An 18,910-nucleotide genomic window follows, 5' to 3' on the forward strand; every position below is an offset into this window, starting at 1 on the left:
GATTCAGCCTTTTGACCTTAGCTTGTATTCTGAGCTCTGTCAGCCTCAAGCACTGTAACAGTATCACAAAAATGTTTCCAGGGATGCTAGTCTTGTGACTTGACACAGACTTTTAAATGAATGCCCTCTTGGGAAGGTCAAGTGTGGGTCTGCGGGGTCTTTGCAGTCTTCTGGACAGGAATCTTAAGTAGACCACGGGCAAAGTCTGGGTGAGAATAACGTCTCCGGGTCCAGGTGGCCTTATAGGTTCAGGGTCTGGTTGACCTGGCATGCAGTCTAGTTTGTGTTCACTTCATCTGAATGCTTTGTTCTTGTTCTGGAAGATCATGGAGATGTCAGCTAAAGGAATCAAACCCGTGACCTTGGAACTTGGAGGCAAATCTCCACTTATCATCTTCTCAGACTGTGATATGAAGAATGCCGTGAACGGGGCCCTGATGGCCAACTTCCTCACGCAAGGCGAGGTTTGTACCTGTCCCCGGGAAAGCTTCCAGAGGAGGCCCACCCGAAAGCTAACAGCACGCAGCACAGCTTTGTGTTTTGAAACACTTTCAGACATACAGGAAACTTCTTGCCCAGATAGTACAAAGGATTCTCGTGTGTTCTTGAGCCAGATTCTTTAAGTACTTTTTAAAGATATTTTTATTTGAAAGGCAGAGTAACAGAGAGAAATCTTCATCCACGGGTTCACTCCCCATATGGCTGCAACAGCCAGGGCTGGGCCATGCCGAAAACCAGGAGCCAGGAACCCCCTCTGGGTTTCCCATGTGGGTGGCAGGAGCCCAAGCACTTGGCCCTCTGCTGCTGCTTTCCCAGGCTCATTAGCAGGGAGCTGAATAGGAAGCAGAGAAACCAAGACTTGAACCAGCACTCCAATCTAGGGTGCAGGTCTTGCAGGCAGCGACTTAACCTACTTTACATAGCACAGTGCTGGTCCCTGCCCTTTTTTCCCATTCAAATTAAAACAGTTGTGCATATTCATGAGGGTACAGTGTGAGAATGTGATGTATGTACGCATGTATAATGATCACATTAGGTGATTAGCATTTGTTTTTTCATCTCCTTTAACTGAGAGTTCTCCAATTCTTTCAAGAACTTGACACTTTTGAAGAGTGCAAGCCATTTATTTTGTGGACTGTCCCTCTTTTGCGTTGTCTGGTGTTTCCTGTTAATTGGAGTCTTAGTTGCATGTTTTAGCAGATGTGATGTGTTAGGTCAGTGGTGATTCAGTGTTGTTCACTTTCTGATCACTATAGAGCTACTGTTTTTTTTTCTTTGTGGCTAATAAGTATCTTAGAAGAGATGTTTTGAGACTGTCCTGTTTGTCATCAAATTTCCACCCTTTTATCACCACTGATGATTCTTGCTGAAAAGTTTTATCGTGGTAGTTGCCAAATGGTGATTTTTCCAATTTTGCCATTCCTTTCAGATCTATTAGTTTACCTTCTACTGTGGGAAAAAACTTTTCCTTTTTCTCTCTTTTTCGTTTGCTTATTTATATCAATATGAACCCATGGATTCTAACTTCACTGTGTGAGTTATAACCCAATGCTATTATTATTTATTTTGAACTCTTTTTTTTTTTTTGACAGGCAGAATGGACAGTGAGAGAGAGACAGAGAGAAAGGTCTTTCTTTTGCCGTTGGTTCACCCTCCAATGGCCGCTGCGCTGATCCGATGGCAGAAGCCAGGTGCTTCTTCTGGTCTCCCAAGGGGTGCAGGGCCCAAGGACTTGGGCCATCCTCCACTGCACTCCCTGGCCACAGCAGAGAGCTGGCCTGGAAGAGGGGCAACCAGGACAGAATCCGGCGCCCCGACCGGGACTAGAACCTGGTGTGCCGGCGCCGCAAGGCGGAGGATTAGCCTAGTGAGCCACGGCGCCGGCCCTTATTATTTATTTTGATGCTCAGATAATTGCAGGGTTGAACCTGTGTGCCTCGTGGGATGTCCTCATTGTTGAGTACTTCTCTCTCTCTCTCTCTCTCTCTTTTTCTCTCTTTTTTTTTAAGGTTTATCTTATTTATTTGAAAGACAGAGTTACAGAGAGAGAGGTAGAGACAGAGAGAGAGGTCCTTCATCCGCTGATTCACTCCCCAGATGGCCACAACGGCTGGAGCTGCACCAATCCGAAGCCAGGAGCCAGGAGCTTCTTCCGGGTCTCCCCCGCGGGTGCAGGGTCCAAGGACTTGGGCCATCTTCTGCTATCCCAGGCCATAGCAGGGAGCTGGATCAGAAGAGGAGCAGCCAGGACAAGAACCAGCACCCACATGGGATGCCAGCGCTTCAGGCCAGGGCGTTAACCCGCTGTGCCACAGCGCCAGCCCCTCTCTCTCTCTCTCTCTCTCTCTTTTTTTTTTTTTTTTAAGATTTATTTATTTTAAAGAGTTACACAGAGAGAGAAGGAGAGGCAGAGAAAGAGACATCTTCCATCCACTGGTTCACTCCTCAACTGGCTGCAATAGCTGGAGCTGTGCTGATCTGAAGCCAGGAGCCAGGAGCCTCCTCCAGGTTTCCCATGTGGGTGCAGGGACCCAAGGACCCGGGCTATCCTCCACTGCTTTCCCAGGCCAGAGCAGAGAACTGGATTGGAAGTGGAGCAGGCAGGACTTGAACTGGCGCCCATATGAGTACTTTTCCCAGGTCGTTATCAGCAAGCTGGATTGGAAGTGGAGCAGCTGGAACATGGACCAGTGCCCAAATGGGATGCTGGTGTTGCAGGCAGCAGCTTTACCCACTGTGCTACAGTGCCAGCCCCCTAAAGATTTATTTTATTTGAAACTGGACCATGGGGCTGGCTCTGCGGTGCAGTGGGTTAAACTGCTGCCTGCAGTGCAGGCATCCCATGTGGGTGCTGGTTTGAGTTCCAGCTGCTCCACTTCCAATCCAGCTCCTTGCTAATGCACCTGGGAAAGCAGCAAAAGCAGGCCCAAGTCTCTGGGCCCCTGCATCCACTTGGGAGACCCTGACTTCTGACTTCAGCCTAGCTCAGCACTGCCAATGTGGCCATTTGGAGAGTGAACCAGCAGATGGAAGATTTCTCTATCTCTGTCTCTCCCTCTCTCTACAACTCTCAACTTTCAAATAAATACATCAATAGAAAAGAAAAGAAATTGGGCCAGGCTGAAGCCAGGAGCTCATAACTCCATCTGCATCTGCCACAGGGGTGGCAGGAACCCAAGTACTTGGGCCATTATCTGATGCCGCTCAGGTGCATTAGCGGGAAGCAGGTGTGGTCAGGACTTGAACCAGGCACTCCATACCCACTGGGATGTGGGTATCCTAAGCAGTGGCTCAGTCTGTTGTACCATAACAACTGCTTCTGGAGTTTTATGTCTTATTTACATAAAATACATTTCACACTTTTGGTGTATGGTGCTGTGAGACTTGATTTTCTCTGAGTATTTAAGAGTTCTTTTATCCAAAATAAACATTACAAATATTTTCTCCCAGTTTTTTGACTCTCTTGGCCTTGTTTAGGGTATTTACCATGCAAAATATTTTTATTTGGGGGCAGGCATTTGGTGCCCCAGTTAAGATACTCCTTAGGATACTCACATCCTATACCTGGTTTGAGTCTCAACTCTGCTTCTGATTCCAGCTTCCTGCCAACGTGCACCCAGGGAGGCAGCAGGTGGTGGTTTAAGTGCTTGGTTTCTACTACTCCTGGAAACCTGGATTGAGTTCTGGGCTCCTGGCTTTGGCTTAGTTGAGCCCTGGCTGTTGCTAGCATTTGGGAAGTGCACAAGGGCATGAAAGAACTTTGTCTCTATCTCTCTGTCTTTCAGATAAAATGAAAAAAAAAAAAAATTACTTAGTCAAAATCTGTCAATTTATTCCTTTCACTGCATCTGGATTTTGAGTAATATAAAACGTTTTCCTAAACATCAGTTATAGAGGAATTACTTGTATCTTCTCCTAGTTGGTGTATTTGTTCATTTCCACATGGCTAACAAGTTGTTCTTACACTGTTTATTTAGTTGATCTTTGTCCCGGTGGTTTGAGATTTCACCTTTGTCCTAAGCCAGATTTCCATGAGTTACCTGGACCTATTTTTGGAGTTTGTTTTCTATTCTATTGTTCTTACTGCATTTTGTTAGTATGTATGTTCATGTTGATGGAAGAGTCAAACAGTGATTATTTGTGATTTTAGAGACAGTCATTGGTTACAGAATCTATGTTCATTTCAGAGCTGGCATTGTGGCGCAGTGGGTTAAGCTTCTGCTTATGACACCAGCATCCCATATGGATGCCAGTTTGGGTCCCAGCTGCTCTACTTCTGATCGAGCTCCCTGCTGATGTGCCTGGGAAGGCAGCAGAAGATGACCAAGTACTTGGACCCCTGCTTCCAATGTGGGAAGTCCAGCGAGTTCCAGGCTCCTGGCTTCGGCCTGGCCCACAGTGACAGAGAATGGGAGAAGACAGAGATCTCCCATCCCATCCACTGGTTCATTCCCCAGATGGCTGCAACAGCCAAAGCTGAGCCAGGCTGGAGCCAGAAGACTGGAACTCCGTCTGGGTTTCCCACATTGGCAGCAGGGGTCTAACTGCTTAGGCTGTCTTCTGCTACTTTTCCCAGGGCATTGGCAGGGAGCTGGATCAGAAGTAAAGCAGCCAGGACATGAAGTGGAGTATATATGAGATGCCAGTGTTGCAGGTGGCAGCTGTACAAGCTACACCACAACACTAGTTCCAGGTGTGTGTGTGTGTGTGTTTTTTTTTTTTTAATATGAATGTTCATTTCCTCGGGAGAATCTAAATAGTGATTATTTGTGATTTTAGAGACAAACTGAAACGCTCAGTTTCTGAAATCAAGTTAAGACTGATGCTCTTGATCTTTTTGTACTGTAAAGTCCCCTCCACTGCTAACGTGCACAGCTGGCACGAGGGACTGGAAGAAGTCCTGGGCCACAGGGTGCAGTACTGGCCTCAAGAAAATTAAAGCAAAGTAATGAACTTTCATCTTCTTGTACAGGTTGTGCTTGTGATATAGTGTGTCCAGTTACATGTCTGATCCTTCCTGTTCAGTATGGGGACGGTTTTTAGCAATGGAAATATGTGTTTAAAAAGGTGTTATTCAGGGGCTGGCGCTGTGGCGTAGAGGGTAAAGCCGCCGCCTGCAGCACTGGCATCCCGTCCATACGGCACCAGTTCTAGTTCTGATTGCTCTACTTCTGATCTAGCTCCTTACTAGTGTGCCTGGGAAAACATTGGAGGAAGGCCCAGGTCTTTGGGGCCCTGCATCCACGTGGGAGACCTAGAAGAAGCTCCTGGCTCCTGGCTTCAGATCAGCCCAGCTCCAGCCATTGTGACCTTTTGAGGGTGAATGAGCAGATGGAAGATTTCTGTATCTCTCCTTCTGTCTCTGTGACTCTGCCTTTCAAATAAATAAATAAATCTTAAAGAAAAAAAAAAGTGCTGTTCCTAAGTTTAAAGGTACTGGATTATTTTCCTTTTTTCTCTTTATACACGTATAAATTGGTATTGTGTCTGTCCTTTAGGTTTGCTGTAATGGCACAAGAGTATTTGTACAAAAGGAAATTCTTGACAAATTTACGGAAGAAGTGGTGAAAAAGACCCAGAAGATAAAAATCGGTGACCCCCTTCTGGAAGATACGCGGATGGGGCCTCTCATCAACCGACCACACCTGGAACGAGTCCTTGGGTTCATTAAAGTGGCAAAGGAGCAGGTGAGAAGTGGAGGTGAGGCGGGGGGCTGCAGAGAGGGTCACATTCTCCTAAGTTACCCGCTGTGTGCCCTTTCCACATATGACTGTCCATCTGGCTACTAGAATCTTGAACATGGTTCTGCTTCCAGCTTCCAGTAGGGCAAATATATTTGTGCAGGATATACTGAGTGATTCAGGAATGTGTGTTATGTTGTCTGATACAAAACATGCCTTTTTTTTTTTTTTTTTTTTTTTGGCAGGGTGCTAAAGTGCTTTGTGGTGGAGATCTGTATGTACCTGAAGACCCCAAATTAAAGGATGGCTATTACATGAGACCTTGTGTATTAAGTATGTCTCCTTGTTTATTTTTAAATGGTTTGATTATATATTGAGTAGTTAGAAATTAATATTTATAAAATAATATAAGAGTACTTCAGAAACTTCATGGAGAATGGAATTAAAAGATGTTTGTTTTGGAGCAAAAAATTTGGAAACCCAAGCATTGTTTTTCTGCAATCTACATTTTCCATGAACTTTCTGAAGACCTTGTATATATGGATAAATTACGCATCGCAAACACTGTGTCCCACTGTGCAGGCTTAAGGAGTGCAGGTCCTCACTGTCTGAGGGTTTCAGTGTCCACTCCTGGAGGACAACCATGTGCATTAATGTACCTGGGGCAGAGTCTGTTCCAGATGCAAAGGGCTCAGAAAAAAAATGATTAAAGATCATGTTTGGCGAAAACTAAATAATGGCTGTAATTCCTTGAAAAAATGAAGAATTTTTTTTCTTTATTTTTTTAATTTGCAAGGTAGACAGTGACAGATTTTTTTTTATTTTTTATTCTTTATTTTTTAATTTTTTTTTTGACAGGCAGAGTTAAGACAGTGAGAGGGAGAGACAGAGAGAAAGGTCTTCCTTTACTGTTGGTTCACCCTCCAATGGCTGCTGCTGGCGCACCGCGCTGATCCAAAGGCAGGAGCCAGGTACTTATCCTGGTCTCCCATGGGGTGCAGGGCCCAAGGACTTGGGCCATCCTCTGCTGCACTCTGGTGCCACAGCAGAGAGCTAGACTGGAAGAGGGGCAACCAGGACAGAATTCGGTGCCCTGACCGGGACTAGAACCCAGTGTGCCGGCCCTGCAAGGCGGAGGATTAGCCTATTGAGCCGCGGCACTGGCCAATGACAGAGATCTTTGATCTGTTGGCCCACTCCCCACTGCCTGCCTCAAACAGAGCTAGGCCAAGCCAAAGTGAGGAGAGGGGAGTGCCATCTGGCAGACCCATGTTGGGGGCAGTGGCCCAAGGACTTGAATCATTAGTTAATGCCTCTTGGGGTGTGTGCATTAGCAGGAAGCTGGATTAGAATTGGAGGAGCTAGGACTCAAACCAGGCTCTCCAATAAGGGATGCGATGTCCAAGCTGCATTTTTAACTGCTATGTCACACACTTTAAGAGTATTTTTCATTTGAACTGTATAGATCATCAAGATAACAAAACCAGTTTGGGAGATAATATGTTGATTTTTTAAAAAATGATGTCACTTAGTAATTTTTAGCACCTCCCTTCAATTTTTTTATGGAGATTTTTGTAAAAAAATATTTACTTATTTATTTGAAAGGTAGAGTTACAGAGAGGCAGAGGCAGAGAGAGAGAGGTCTTCCATCCACTGGTTCACTCTCCAGATGGCCACAACGGCCAAAGCTGTGCTGATCCAAAGCCAGGAGCTTCTTCCATGTCTCCCATGTGGGTGCAGAGGCCCAAGGACTTGGACCATCTTCTGCTGCTTTCCCAGGCCATAGTAGAGAGCTGGATTGGGAGTGGAGTTGGGACTTGAACTGGCACCCATATGGGATGCCGGCACTGCAGGTGGTGGCTTAATCTGTGATGACACAACACCAACCCCTAATTTATTTTATTTATTTGAAAGGCAGAAATACAGAGAGAGAGAGAGAGAGAGAGAATCGATCTTCCATCTGCTGGTTCATTCCCCAAATGGCTACAACGGCTAGGGCTGGGCCAGGCTGAAGCTGGGAGTTTCTTTCAGGTCTCTCACGTGGTACAGGGGCCCAAAGACTTGGGCCATCCTCCACTGCTTTCCCAGGCCAAAGCAGAGGGCTGGATTGGAAGAGGAGCAGTTGGGACTAGAACCAGCCTCCATATGGGATGCTGGCACTGCAGGCCAGGGCTTAACCCAATATACCACAGTACTGGCTCCTCTTGCTCAAAATGTAAAGCTGTGAACCCAACACCCACAGAGTGGATTATCCTGTTTATATTAGATAAATCTTAATCTATTGAGTGAGTTTCTTATGATGCGTTAAAATGAGTAGATGGCGGAGTTACGGAAAGGCTATGATTCTTTAATACACATTAATAGCCATATGAAATGGATGTTCTAATTGATATTGGCACTGGTGGTATCATACTGAATTTTTTTTTTTAAACTATGCATTTCATCATTTACCGTGCGTTAGAAGATGTTTTCAAATGTTAGGGCTTGGCCAGCACCGCGGCTCACTAGGCTAATCCTCTGCCTGCGGCGTTGGCACCCTGGGTTCTAGTACTGTTTGGGGTGCCGGTTCTGTCCCGGTTGCTCTTCTTCCAGTCCAACTCTCTGCTGTGGCCCAGGAAGGCAGTGGAGGATGGCCCAAGTCCTTGGGCCCTGCACCTGCCTGGGAGACCAGGAGGAAGCACCTGGCTCCTGGCTTCGGATCGGCGCAGCGCGCTAGCTGTGGCAGCCATTTGAGGGGTGAACCAATGGAAGGAAGACCTTTCTCTTTGTCTCTCTCTCCCTCTCACTGTCTTAACTCTGCCTGTCAAAAATAATAATAATATCTTCTGTATATTAAGATAATCGAAAATGAATCTTGATGTGAATGAAAGGGGAGAGGGAGTGGGAAAGGGGAGGGTTGTGGGTGGGAGGGACGGTATGGGGGGAAGCCATTGTAACACATGAGTCGTACTTTGGAAATTTATATTCATTAAATAAAAGATAAAAAAAAATAATAATAATAACAAATGTTAGGGCTAACCAGGCCTTCGCTGACATTGGTTTTATTATGAATGTTTGCAGCAAATTGCAGGGATGACATGACCTGTGTGAAAGAAGAGATCTTTGGACCAGTCATGTCCATTTTATCCTTTGACACTGAAGCCGAGGTTGTGGAACGAGCCAACAATACCACTTTCGGACTAGCAGCTGGCGTCTTTACCAGGTACACGGAGAGGGACCCCCGCAGCAACTTTGAAGGCTGTGGGTCTGCTTGGCTGTGGGATTGGTCTTATTCCCATGTGGGCATTTTCCCTCACCGGAGCCACCGGCATTTTCTGTGTGCTTCAGGTTAAGTCAGAAGATGACAGCGGTCCTAAAACTGAGCTGTGGCCTTTGTTGATGAAAATCCTGTCCATTTCTATTCACTGACTAAACATTGAAGGCTCTGATCTGTGTAGAGCATTTGGTTAAGTGTCTGTTGAAAATGCATGGGTATGCATAGATTTCAAAATTTTCCATACCAAAACAAGCTGTTGTTTTAGTATTGTTTTTCATGAATTTTTTTGAGAAATTTATTGATTTATTTGAAAAACAGGAAGAGAGAGAGAGAGAGCTTCCATCTGCCAATTTATTCCCCAAATGGCTGCAATAGCCAGGGCTGGGTCAGGCTGAAGCCAGGAGCCAGGAGCTGCTTCTGCATCTCCCACGTGGGTGGCAGGGGCCCCAGCACCTGGGCCATCTTCCACTGCTTTCCGAGGCACAATAGCAGGGAACTAGATTGGAAGTGGAGCAGCCAGGATTGGAACCAGCACCCATGTGGGATGCCGGCGTTGCAGGTGGCGGCTGAACCTGCTACACTACAATGCTGCCCAGCTCCATGAACTTTTTAAAGTATCTGTATTTGTTCTCTCAGAAAACTTTCCAGCCCAAAGTCATGTAGGCCTGTTTCCAGGTATTCTGACATTTTGGGTCTGTGACCCATTTGAGTTCATTTTGTGGTGGCATAACAAAGGGCCCCACCCTTTGGCGTGTTCATCCCCAGTTTTCCCAGGACCATCTGTGGAAGACTGTCTTCACCAAACCACCTTGGCGTCCCTGTTCACACTTGCTTTGTAGATGACTTTTGGGTGAAACAACACCTAAATCTGTGTCTCTTGCCTGGATGATGAAGCATGGTGAATCATTTTGAAGAAACAAGAAGTTGGCAAGATTTGGGACCCTTAGAACTGGCAGTCTGACTTTTCCTTTAGTGAAAAACAGTAGCCTAGGACAGTGCAAGTCACCCACACATCTCGTCTCTGTAGGGACATCCAGCGGGCGCACCGCGTGGTGGCTGAGCTGCAGGCTGGCATGTGCTTCATTAACAACTACAACGTCAGCCCAGTGGAGCTGCCCTTCGGCGGGTACAAGAAGTCAGGTGAGCAGCTGGGAAGCGCGGGCACCAACAGGTTTCTAGGCACGCTGTCGGGACCCAGCCCCACACACCAGCGTCCCCTGGACCTGGCGGCAGATCCACATCGCCTGGGGAAATACACGGATTCCTGGGCCTCCCCGGGCCCCCTGCATCTGCCTCTGTGGATGGAAGCTCCTCCAGGGTGGAATCAGGGCAGTGGCCTGTACCAGCCGCTGGGGCAGTTTCAGATTCTGTTTAGCTAAAGTGTCTTTCAGGTAACACAGCATAAAGTTTATCTTGTTTTCTCCGTGATGCCAAATGGATAAAAAAATCTGTTAACATTTAACAACCACTTACAGTCATCATGTACACACGTAGTGACCTGTGGAGATGTTCGCCCTAAGCCACTGCTCACGCGTTTCCATTATTCAGGACTCTGTCTGACACGTGTCACCCAGCACTGCACATGTGCGAGTCTGGTACATCAGGGCTTTGGACTACTGTAGCCCTTGTTCCGAGGCCCTCTCTTTGGAGTTTGTTCCCGTGCTTTCCTTCATGTAGACCGGCAGTGGCCTTGGACTTCGTAGCGGCACTGGTCGAAGAGTCTGAGCCCCAGATGCTTACGGCTGTCACAGTGCTGGCGGGTCAGGAAACCCTGGGGTGTCCTGAGGCAGTGGGCGTTCCTTTGAGTCTTGGCCGGACTTCAGCCTCCTCCTGGCATTCCCTAGTCATACTCCCCGAGTCATCTTAGCCCCTATGGTGTACTCTGAGGAGCTGTACGTGCACACAAATGCAAGTGGGGGCAAAGCACCATTAATGCACAGCTCTCGGTGCAGGGGACAGTAAGTTTAGAACTGCAGCCTAGGCCTCAATGGGGCCGCCTAGGCCAGCTTTTCCTTTCCTCTGGATCAGACGCGCCTACATGGGATGAGAAAGCGATGAAGACGGGTAGGTCTGTGGAGCAGCCCCTGGCCCAGCATACCCAGCTAGCTGTGTGTATGTCGCTTCTAAATGCTGCCCCTGAGAAATGTGCATTCTGGGGGACCTGAGCCTTGCCTCTGTGAACTGGGGGCCGAGTGCACAAGAAAGGCCATGCCTGAGGTGCTGTCCCCGTCCACTGTGGGTAGTCAGAGTCATGCTTACAGATTCAGTGGAAGAAAGCGTTGACAGACCTGTTGTGGAGAGTTAAGTTTGAAATTAGCACTGAGTTTCAAGAGCGTTAGGTTGATTGAAGTAGAGACTGTTTTAACGTTTAATAAAAATTTGAACATTTTTCAGATTTGAACCTAGAGTAGTAGATACCTGAGGTTCAGATTCCTATTGGTAAGCACGGGACCTGGTGTTTTCCTGTCTCTGGAGACCAGTGCATTGTATTTCCCGTGCCTGGCTCCACAGCTCAGGGGTGGGGGTAGGGCTGCACCCCCAGACTGAATGCTGTGTGGGCCGTGCCTAGCTGCGACAATGCCGTGACTTCACACACCGTGCAGAGGTGGCTCATGCTCATCCCCTCTCTTCCTTGCAGGCTTTGGCAGAGAGAACGGCCGGGTGACAATCGAGTATTACTCACAGCTCAAGACCGTGTGTGTGGAGATGGGCGATGTGGAGTCTACGTTTTGAAAGCCTGCAGTGAAAGCTGCTGACACGACCAGGCTGTGGAATCGGGGGGCTCTGTTCTCTCGTCAGAGGCAGCCTAACTGATGCTGTTTTCAGTCCCGAATCTTGGTCATTGAGGATAAGAGAATGGTTTAGTGTTACTCGACCTCCTTCCATCACCTTCCTAAGTGCCTTGTAGACACCAATCAAGAGTTGTGATTGTCCTCAGAGCAGATCCCTGTGAAATCTAAGTGTCAGCAGATTGTTCCAGAGAACAGGCGAAGGGACAGCCTGTGCTCCCACACGGGCATCTGCTGGCAGTGGTAATTCTCTGGCTGATTGTAAGAACCTTGCTCCTGTGTAGGTCTTGGTAGAATCAGTACTGTGGATTCCTGCTCACTGACATTTTAAAAACCCTGTGCCCTTGTCATTGCTTTGAGAGAGCTGCCAGCTGGGATAGGGAGGGGATTAGATCACAGGCGGGACCGTGGGGTGCAGAGATAAACTTGCCTTGGGAAACACCGTGCTGCCGCAGGGAGAGCTACCCCCTAACCTCTGCTCCTTGAGCCGTGCGTACCCTCCTAACAAGAGTCGCCTTCTGAGTGTACAAACTGTTAGGCGGATGTTGTATAGCGAAATTAACAATAAACGCATTGCTAACCCTTCTAGTTCCGTGTTTTGAAACTAAACACACCTGAACTGCAGTCGAGGGGACAGGGCTGAAGTTAGAAGCAGTGGGTACAAGAAGGCAGCTTTGTTGCTTCAGTGAATTTTTCAGGCTGCCTGTTCTTCCCCACTGGGCCCTCAGGAGCCATCAGGTGGTTGTGACTGCTCAGACTGACCCAGCAGGGCCCCGCCCCACCCTGCTCTTCCCCAGGGGAGTGGCTCTGCCTGAGTCGTCAGAGGTAAGGGATGGAGGCTGCTGCTGGCCTGGATCTAATTTGGTATTATTAATTTGGTGGGCAAGCAAACAGCATAGTTCCAGAGCATGAGAGCGACTGAGCGAGCCTTTCTTGGTGTCGATTTGCACAGAGGACACAGGGGTGACTGAGCAAGGCCAGCAGTTTTCTCGCCCTTCATCTTAGGGGATCCCTCTGCAACTTAAACAGGAAGTGCTGGGAGAAGACGCGTTTCTGATAGTCCCCTCAAGGGAAGGCTGCAGAGGGAAGGAGCCCAGAGGTTAAGCACTCGTTATGTTCTTGCTGCCTCAACTCGTCTTATTTAACACACCGATCCTAAGGAAGGCATTAGTTCTGGTTTTCAGAGGAAGCAGCTGAGAGGTAGACAAGTCTGATCCTAAGCAAGTCAGGAAGTTGAGGAGCAGGTGTGGGCCCCAATCCCCGAGCTTCCTGCTACCTACCCCTTGCTGGTTCCTAGGCCTGCTGTAACCAACCACCACCAACCTTAGCAGCATAAAACCATTACAGATTTATTATATTACACCTCAGGAAGTCCAAAGTCCGGTGCGGATTCATTTGGCCGAGACCAAGGAGTTGGCAGCCACGCTGCATCCAGAGCTCTGGTGGGGAGTCCTTGCCTTTTCACCTGCTGGAGTTACAGCCCCTGTACCCTTTGGCTATGGCACACACTGCTCTCTATTTTTAAGCCCACAGCTTAGCGTCTTCAACCTCTGCTTCCATTGCTTGCTTTCTATTGCTTGCTCTTTAGCCAAAACCTCCTTTTTTGTTTTCTTTAAATATTTCTGTTATTTGAAAGGCAGAGTGACAGAAAAAGAGAGACAAGTTTTCCATCTTCTGGTTCACTCCATGGCTGTGGCTGGACCAGGCCAAAGCCAGGAGCCTGAAACTCCACCCAGGTCTCCCGCATGAGTTGCAGGGGCCCAGGCACCCGGGCCATCATCCACTGCCTTTTTAAGCACATTAGCAAGCAGTTGGTCGGAAGCAGAGCAGCCGAGACTCAAACTGGTGTTCTGATATGGGATGGCCAGTGTTCCAACTGGTGGCTTAGCCTGCTGTGCTACAATGCCAGTCACCAGACCTCCCATTTTGGAAGAATTATTTGTTTGTTTATGAGAGGGAGAGAGAAGGTGAGCCCTTCTCCCATCTGCTGGTTCCTATGCCTGCTGTAATGAAACACCACCAACCTTAGCAGGATCAGGAGCCAGAGCCAGGTATTGAACCCAGGGACTCCGATATGGGAAGTGGGCATCTTCTAGGCTAACTGCTGCCCCTGCCTTCCTTCTCTAAGGACACTTATGATAGAATTCAGGACCCACCTGGATACAATAACTTCTCAGCTCATTAACTTAATCATGCTTGCAAAGTCTGTGTTGCCATATAAGGGAACATTCACAGGTTCTGAGAATTAGGACTCAGATACTATGTTGAGGGGAGGAATATTGTCCAGCCTACCACACCAAGCATGGTACAAAGTGTTCCAGGATGTCATTAGCTATTGTGTATTTAGTTGAACAAATTAATTTGAAACAAAAAATGTACCTGGTGGTTACTGAAGCATCTGGTAAGAGTATGTAATTATCTACAAAATACACTTAGAGAACTACTGATTTAACCAAGAGACCAAATCTTCTGATTGGGAATAAGTTGTACCATCTAGCTAAACTTTTCCAGGGTCTTTTTTTTTTTTTTCCTTCAATACTACTTTGATTTACTTTTAAAAAGGTGATTTATTTATTTGCAAGGTAGGGTGACAGTAAGAGATAAAGGGATATCTTCCATCTGCTTACTCCCCAAATACCCACAACAGCTGGGGCTGAAGGCAGAAGCTAGGAGTCTAGAGCTCCATCTGGGTCTCCCAAGTGGGTGGCAGGAACTCAAGTACTTGAGCTATCATCTGCTTCCTCTCTGGCGCATTAGCAGGGAGCTGGATCGGAAGTGGAGACAGGACTCCATCCCAGGCACTGCAATATGGGTTGAGGGTATCCTAAGCAGCAGTTTAACCCACTGTGCATGATGCCTGCCCCTTATTGGCTTCTGAGAACTAAGAAGTAGCAGGTACCCTCTCTCTGCTATCTAATCTTACCTCCCAGAAGTCACTACTGTTGACATTTAGGATCATCTGTGTGTGTGTGTGTGCATATATATATATATATATATAAAGATTTTATTTATTTATTTGAAACAGTTACACAGAGAGTCTTCCATCGGCTGGTTCACTCCCCAATTCACCACAATGGCTGGAGCTGTGCTGATCTGAAGCCAGGAGCCAGGAGCCTCTTCTGGGTCTCCCACGTGGGTGCAGGGGCCCAAGGACATGGGCCATCTTCTGCTGCTTTCCCAGGCCATAGCAGAGAGCTGGATCAGAAGTAGAGCAGTCTGGACTTGAACCAGCGCCCATATGGGATGCCGGCACTGCAGGCGGAGGCTTTACCCACTATGCCACAGAGTCGGCCCCATCTGTGTATCTTTCCTAGGATTTTATTAAAGAGAATAAGTACTAATCCTGGATTCTGATGAGGCCACATTTAAGTGGATCCAACTCATATCTTTTTACAGGTTTCTGTATGCATTGATAGGAATTTTCTTTGAGGGGCCGGCACTGTGGCATAGCAGGTAAAGCCGCCGCCTGCAGTGCCGGCATTCCATATGGGTGCCGGTTTGAGACCTGGCTGCTCCACTTCCAATCCAGCTCTCTGCTATGGCCTGGGAAGGCAGTGGAGGATGGCCCAAGTCCTTGGGCCCCTGCACCCATATGGGAGAACTAGAAGAAGCTCCTGGCTCCTGGCTTCGGATCAGCACAGCTGCAAGCTATTGAGGCCATCTGGGGAGTGAACCAGCAGATTAAAGAATTTCTCTTTCTCTCTAGCTCTCTCTTTCTCACTCTCTGCCACTCTGTAACTCTGCCTTTCAAATAAATAATCTTTAAAAAAGAGAAATTTTCTTTGTAATTGAATTAAAGTGAGCAAGAAAATAATGCAATCTCCTCTTGGTTCCACCTTTGCAGTAGCTCACTTGTTGGTGACCCCATTTAAAAAAAAAGGTCCCTAGGTTGGGCAGGTCTTCACATACAAAATGATAACCTCTGAGTTCCTTATTTCTTCTCTATGAAATATTTCTTGCACCTGAGATCCTGTTGCTCCCTAAAGCAAGAATGTTAGCCTGAAAGTTGGCCAAATATTCAATATCCAAATCATCTACCTAAGATTTTTTAAATGAAGATTTATTTATTTGAAATGTAGTGTGACAGAGAGAAAGACAGAGACACTTTCTACTGCTGATTCACTCCTCAAGTGGCTGCAACAGCTGGGAGTGGGCCAGCTGAAATCAGGAGCCTGAACTCTATCCGTATCTCCCACGTAGATGGCAGGAGCCCAGGCATGTGGGCCATCTGTTATTGCTTTCCCAGGTACATTAGTATGGAGCTAAATCAGAACTGGAGCAGCACCAACACTCAGATGCTGGATGTGGGCATCATAAGCAGTGGCCTAATCCACCGTGCCACACCAGTACCCTACTAAAAACTATAGAGGAAGCAAGCATTTAGCAAAGCAGTTCAAGTGCCATTTAGAGTCCCATATCAGAGTACCTGGGTTTAATTCCTGGCTCTGGCTCCTGAATCCAGCTTCCTGCTAAGGCAGACCCTGTGAGGCAGCAGTGATGGCTCAAGTGATTGAGTTCCTATCACCCACATGGGAGACCTGGATTGAGTTCCTGGCTCCTGGCTTCAGCCTCCGTGCAGCCCCTGCTGTTGTGGGTCTATCAAGAGGGAAGCAGCAGATGGGAGCTGTCTCTCAGCCTCTCAAAAGTGGAAGTGGGAGCTCCCTAGTCATTGCCTGGTTTTAACAATGCCAGAGTCTCCACCACAGCTTCCCCAGAATGCCTCAGTCTTTGTTGGGCTTTCCTTTGAAACAAGTGAATTCCTTGTTTTTTTTTTTTTTTTCTTATTTACCTAAAGACCAATCATTGTTTTCCTTAGCATCCGGGGTGGGGGTTGGGGGAGTCAGCCAAGGAATAAAGGAGACAGACTTAGCAGTTGACTGATGCCATGAAGAATGATCAAAAAATCAAATTTTATTAGTTCTTGCTTTATGGGTTTTAACTGATGTTAGAATAAAATCTAAACTCCTTACCATCAGCGTCACCATTCTCACTGTCCACTCACCCGCTCCCTCCCCTGCCAGGCTTGTTCTTGCTTCTCTTCCTGTTGGAGGCTTCCTTCACACTAAAGTAGCCATGTACACACCTTCTCTTGTTTTTATCCATTGCCCTGTTTTATTTACTTCAAAGCATTTAGTACTGTTTGAAATTGTTAATTATTCCTTCTGTCTTCCCCAAGTAGAATGTAAACTGAAATCATGCACCGCCATGCCACTGGGTCTCTGTTAAGTTACTGAGTGCCTGCACAAGTGAGCAGAAGGCTGGGTTGGAACCCGGCTACTGTGCAGGCAGGACCCACAGCTTCTGCCTGATGGGAATGCGGACTCTCAGTTCTCACCTTGGATCTGTGCCTCAGATGTTTCATCAGCACAGTAGTCTAAGCAGCGCCTTAGAACAATGGTTCTCAACGCTGACTATAGTAAAAATGGCCCAGAGAGAGCTTCAGAAACACTCAGTCTTATTTACTCTGTGTATCTGCTGTCTTCAGAAGTCCCTGGGCCAGTCTGTCAGGCAGCCAAGATTGAGAACCACTTCTTTAAGGGCTGTGGTATCCACATAGTTACTAGCTACATGTAGCTACATAAATGTAAAGTAATTAAAATGGAATTAAAACTCAGCTTACCAGTTGCTGTAGCCACCTTCCAAGTACTCAAGAGCCACACACACACAGGTAGTGATTATTTTATTGTATGATGCAGATATAGGACACTTCCACCATGTCAGAACCCTCTGTTGGAGAGGGAAGGAGCTGAGACACTATGGAGCTTTTGATTAAGTTAGGAGAACAGCTTTGAAGGTGAGTGCTTTTAGGGATGAATTCAAGAAGCAAGGCATATGGGTAAAGCCTCCATCTGTGGTGTCAGAATATGGGCACCAGTTCGAGTCCCTGCTGCTCCACTTCCCATCCAGTTCCCTGCTAATGGCCTGGGAGAGCAGTGGAAGATGATCCAAGTGCTTGGGCCCCTGTACCTGTTTGGGAGACCCAGAAGTGGCTCCTGGCTTCAGAGCAGCTCAGTTCCAGCCGATGCAGCCATTTGAGGAGTGAAACCAGTGGATGAAAGTCCTCTCCCTTTCTCTCTCTTCCTCTGTCTCTCTGTAACTCTGCCTTTCAAATTAATTCATTAATTAAAAAAAAAAAAAAAGCAGCAAGGAAAGCTTGGGTGGTCATTAGACAGGTAATGAGGTTGCTGACTCTTGCTGAGTTACACCAGCAGGTGGCTCTCGGGCTCCCTAGAACAGCTGGTGCTGGAACCTGAGCCCAGCCTTGGGCCAGAGCCTGCCAGGCACAGGGCATGTAGTATTGTGTGATCCTCGGGAACTTGACAGATACTGTTACCATTATCCTCATTTAGCTAAGGCTCAGAGAGCCTAATAAACTTGCTTAGGAGCACACAGCTGACTGCAGGTGGGGGCACTTGAGGTACAGTTTGGATCAGTTGGGCTTGTACAGGTTGGTTTGATTCTCTTAATTTCCATCTGTGCATAGCAAAACTCAGAATGTGTTTCCCTCTAGGAATAAATGGACTCTATGAGATACATTGCAGCACCATTTTTTTTTTTTCCCACAAAGACTGGGGAAATGAACTAAATCCAGCCTGCCAGGCAGAGTTATGTTCTATAACACTGCCATGTGCCAAGTGGACTTTGCCAAGCCCATGGGTTTCCTGGCAGTGCTGTGACTGGGGAGCAGGGCGTGGATGAGGCAGAGATCAGGGTTCATCAAGTCAACCACAACACCCTTTACGTGCTGGGTTCTTCATAAAGCCCCACTGGTGCCCATTCTTGCCCTGCTTCGCTGATCCCCGGGATCTGTGCCGTGGGAAAGGAAACCTCAGCAAATGCTCCAGCTTCTTCAGGGTCTTACGAAACAACAACAAAACCTGACTTACTACAAATTCTTCATGACATCATTTTTTTCAAGTCAGAATAAAAAATTATTAAGTCATTGCCAACACTTAATAAAGGAACATTTTCATGTAAAAAGGCTTTTTGAAAAAGATTCCTCACTTGTCTTACTTTTCTCTGCGCTGGTGACAATTCTTCTTGAACGGACACTGTAGTGTGTGCTGAGTTCACCCAGGGCCCCAGGCGGTCATCCAGCCAAGGCTAGCCATCTCCAGGGGCCGACCCTGACAGCATTCCAGCCTGGAATGCTTCATCTCCAGGGCTCAGGAGGACTGGGACAG

General features: G+C 47.3%; 1 protein-coding gene across 1 annotated transcript in view; it reads left to right on the plus strand.

Moving 5' to 3' along the window:
• ALDH9A1 (aldehyde dehydrogenase 9 family member A1) overlaps window positions 1-12,314 on the plus strand; it is a 36,555-nt gene extending 24,241 nt beyond the window's left edge. The window contains exons 6-11 of the mRNA XM_051858419.2: window positions 324-464; window positions 5,499-5,687; window positions 5,927-6,014; window positions 8,742-8,883; window positions 9,965-10,077; window positions 11,576-12,314. Of these exons, the coding sequence (XP_051714379.1) occupies window positions 324-464; window positions 5,499-5,687; window positions 5,927-6,014; window positions 8,742-8,883; window positions 9,965-10,077; window positions 11,576-11,670 (768 nt within the window). The 3' untranslated portion in view covers window positions 11,671-12,314. The remainder of the gene's footprint in view (window positions 1-323; window positions 465-5,498; window positions 5,688-5,926; window positions 6,015-8,741; window positions 8,884-9,964; window positions 10,078-11,575) is intronic.
• The last annotated feature ends 6,596 nt before the right edge of the window (window positions 12,315-18,910 follow it).

Source organism: Oryctolagus cuniculus, chromosome 7 (genome assembly GCF_964237555.1).
Source record: "Oryctolagus cuniculus chromosome 7, mOryCun1.1, whole genome shotgun sequence".
NCBI classification, from domain to species: domain Eukaryota; kingdom Metazoa; phylum Chordata; class Mammalia; order Lagomorpha; family Leporidae; genus Oryctolagus; species Oryctolagus cuniculus.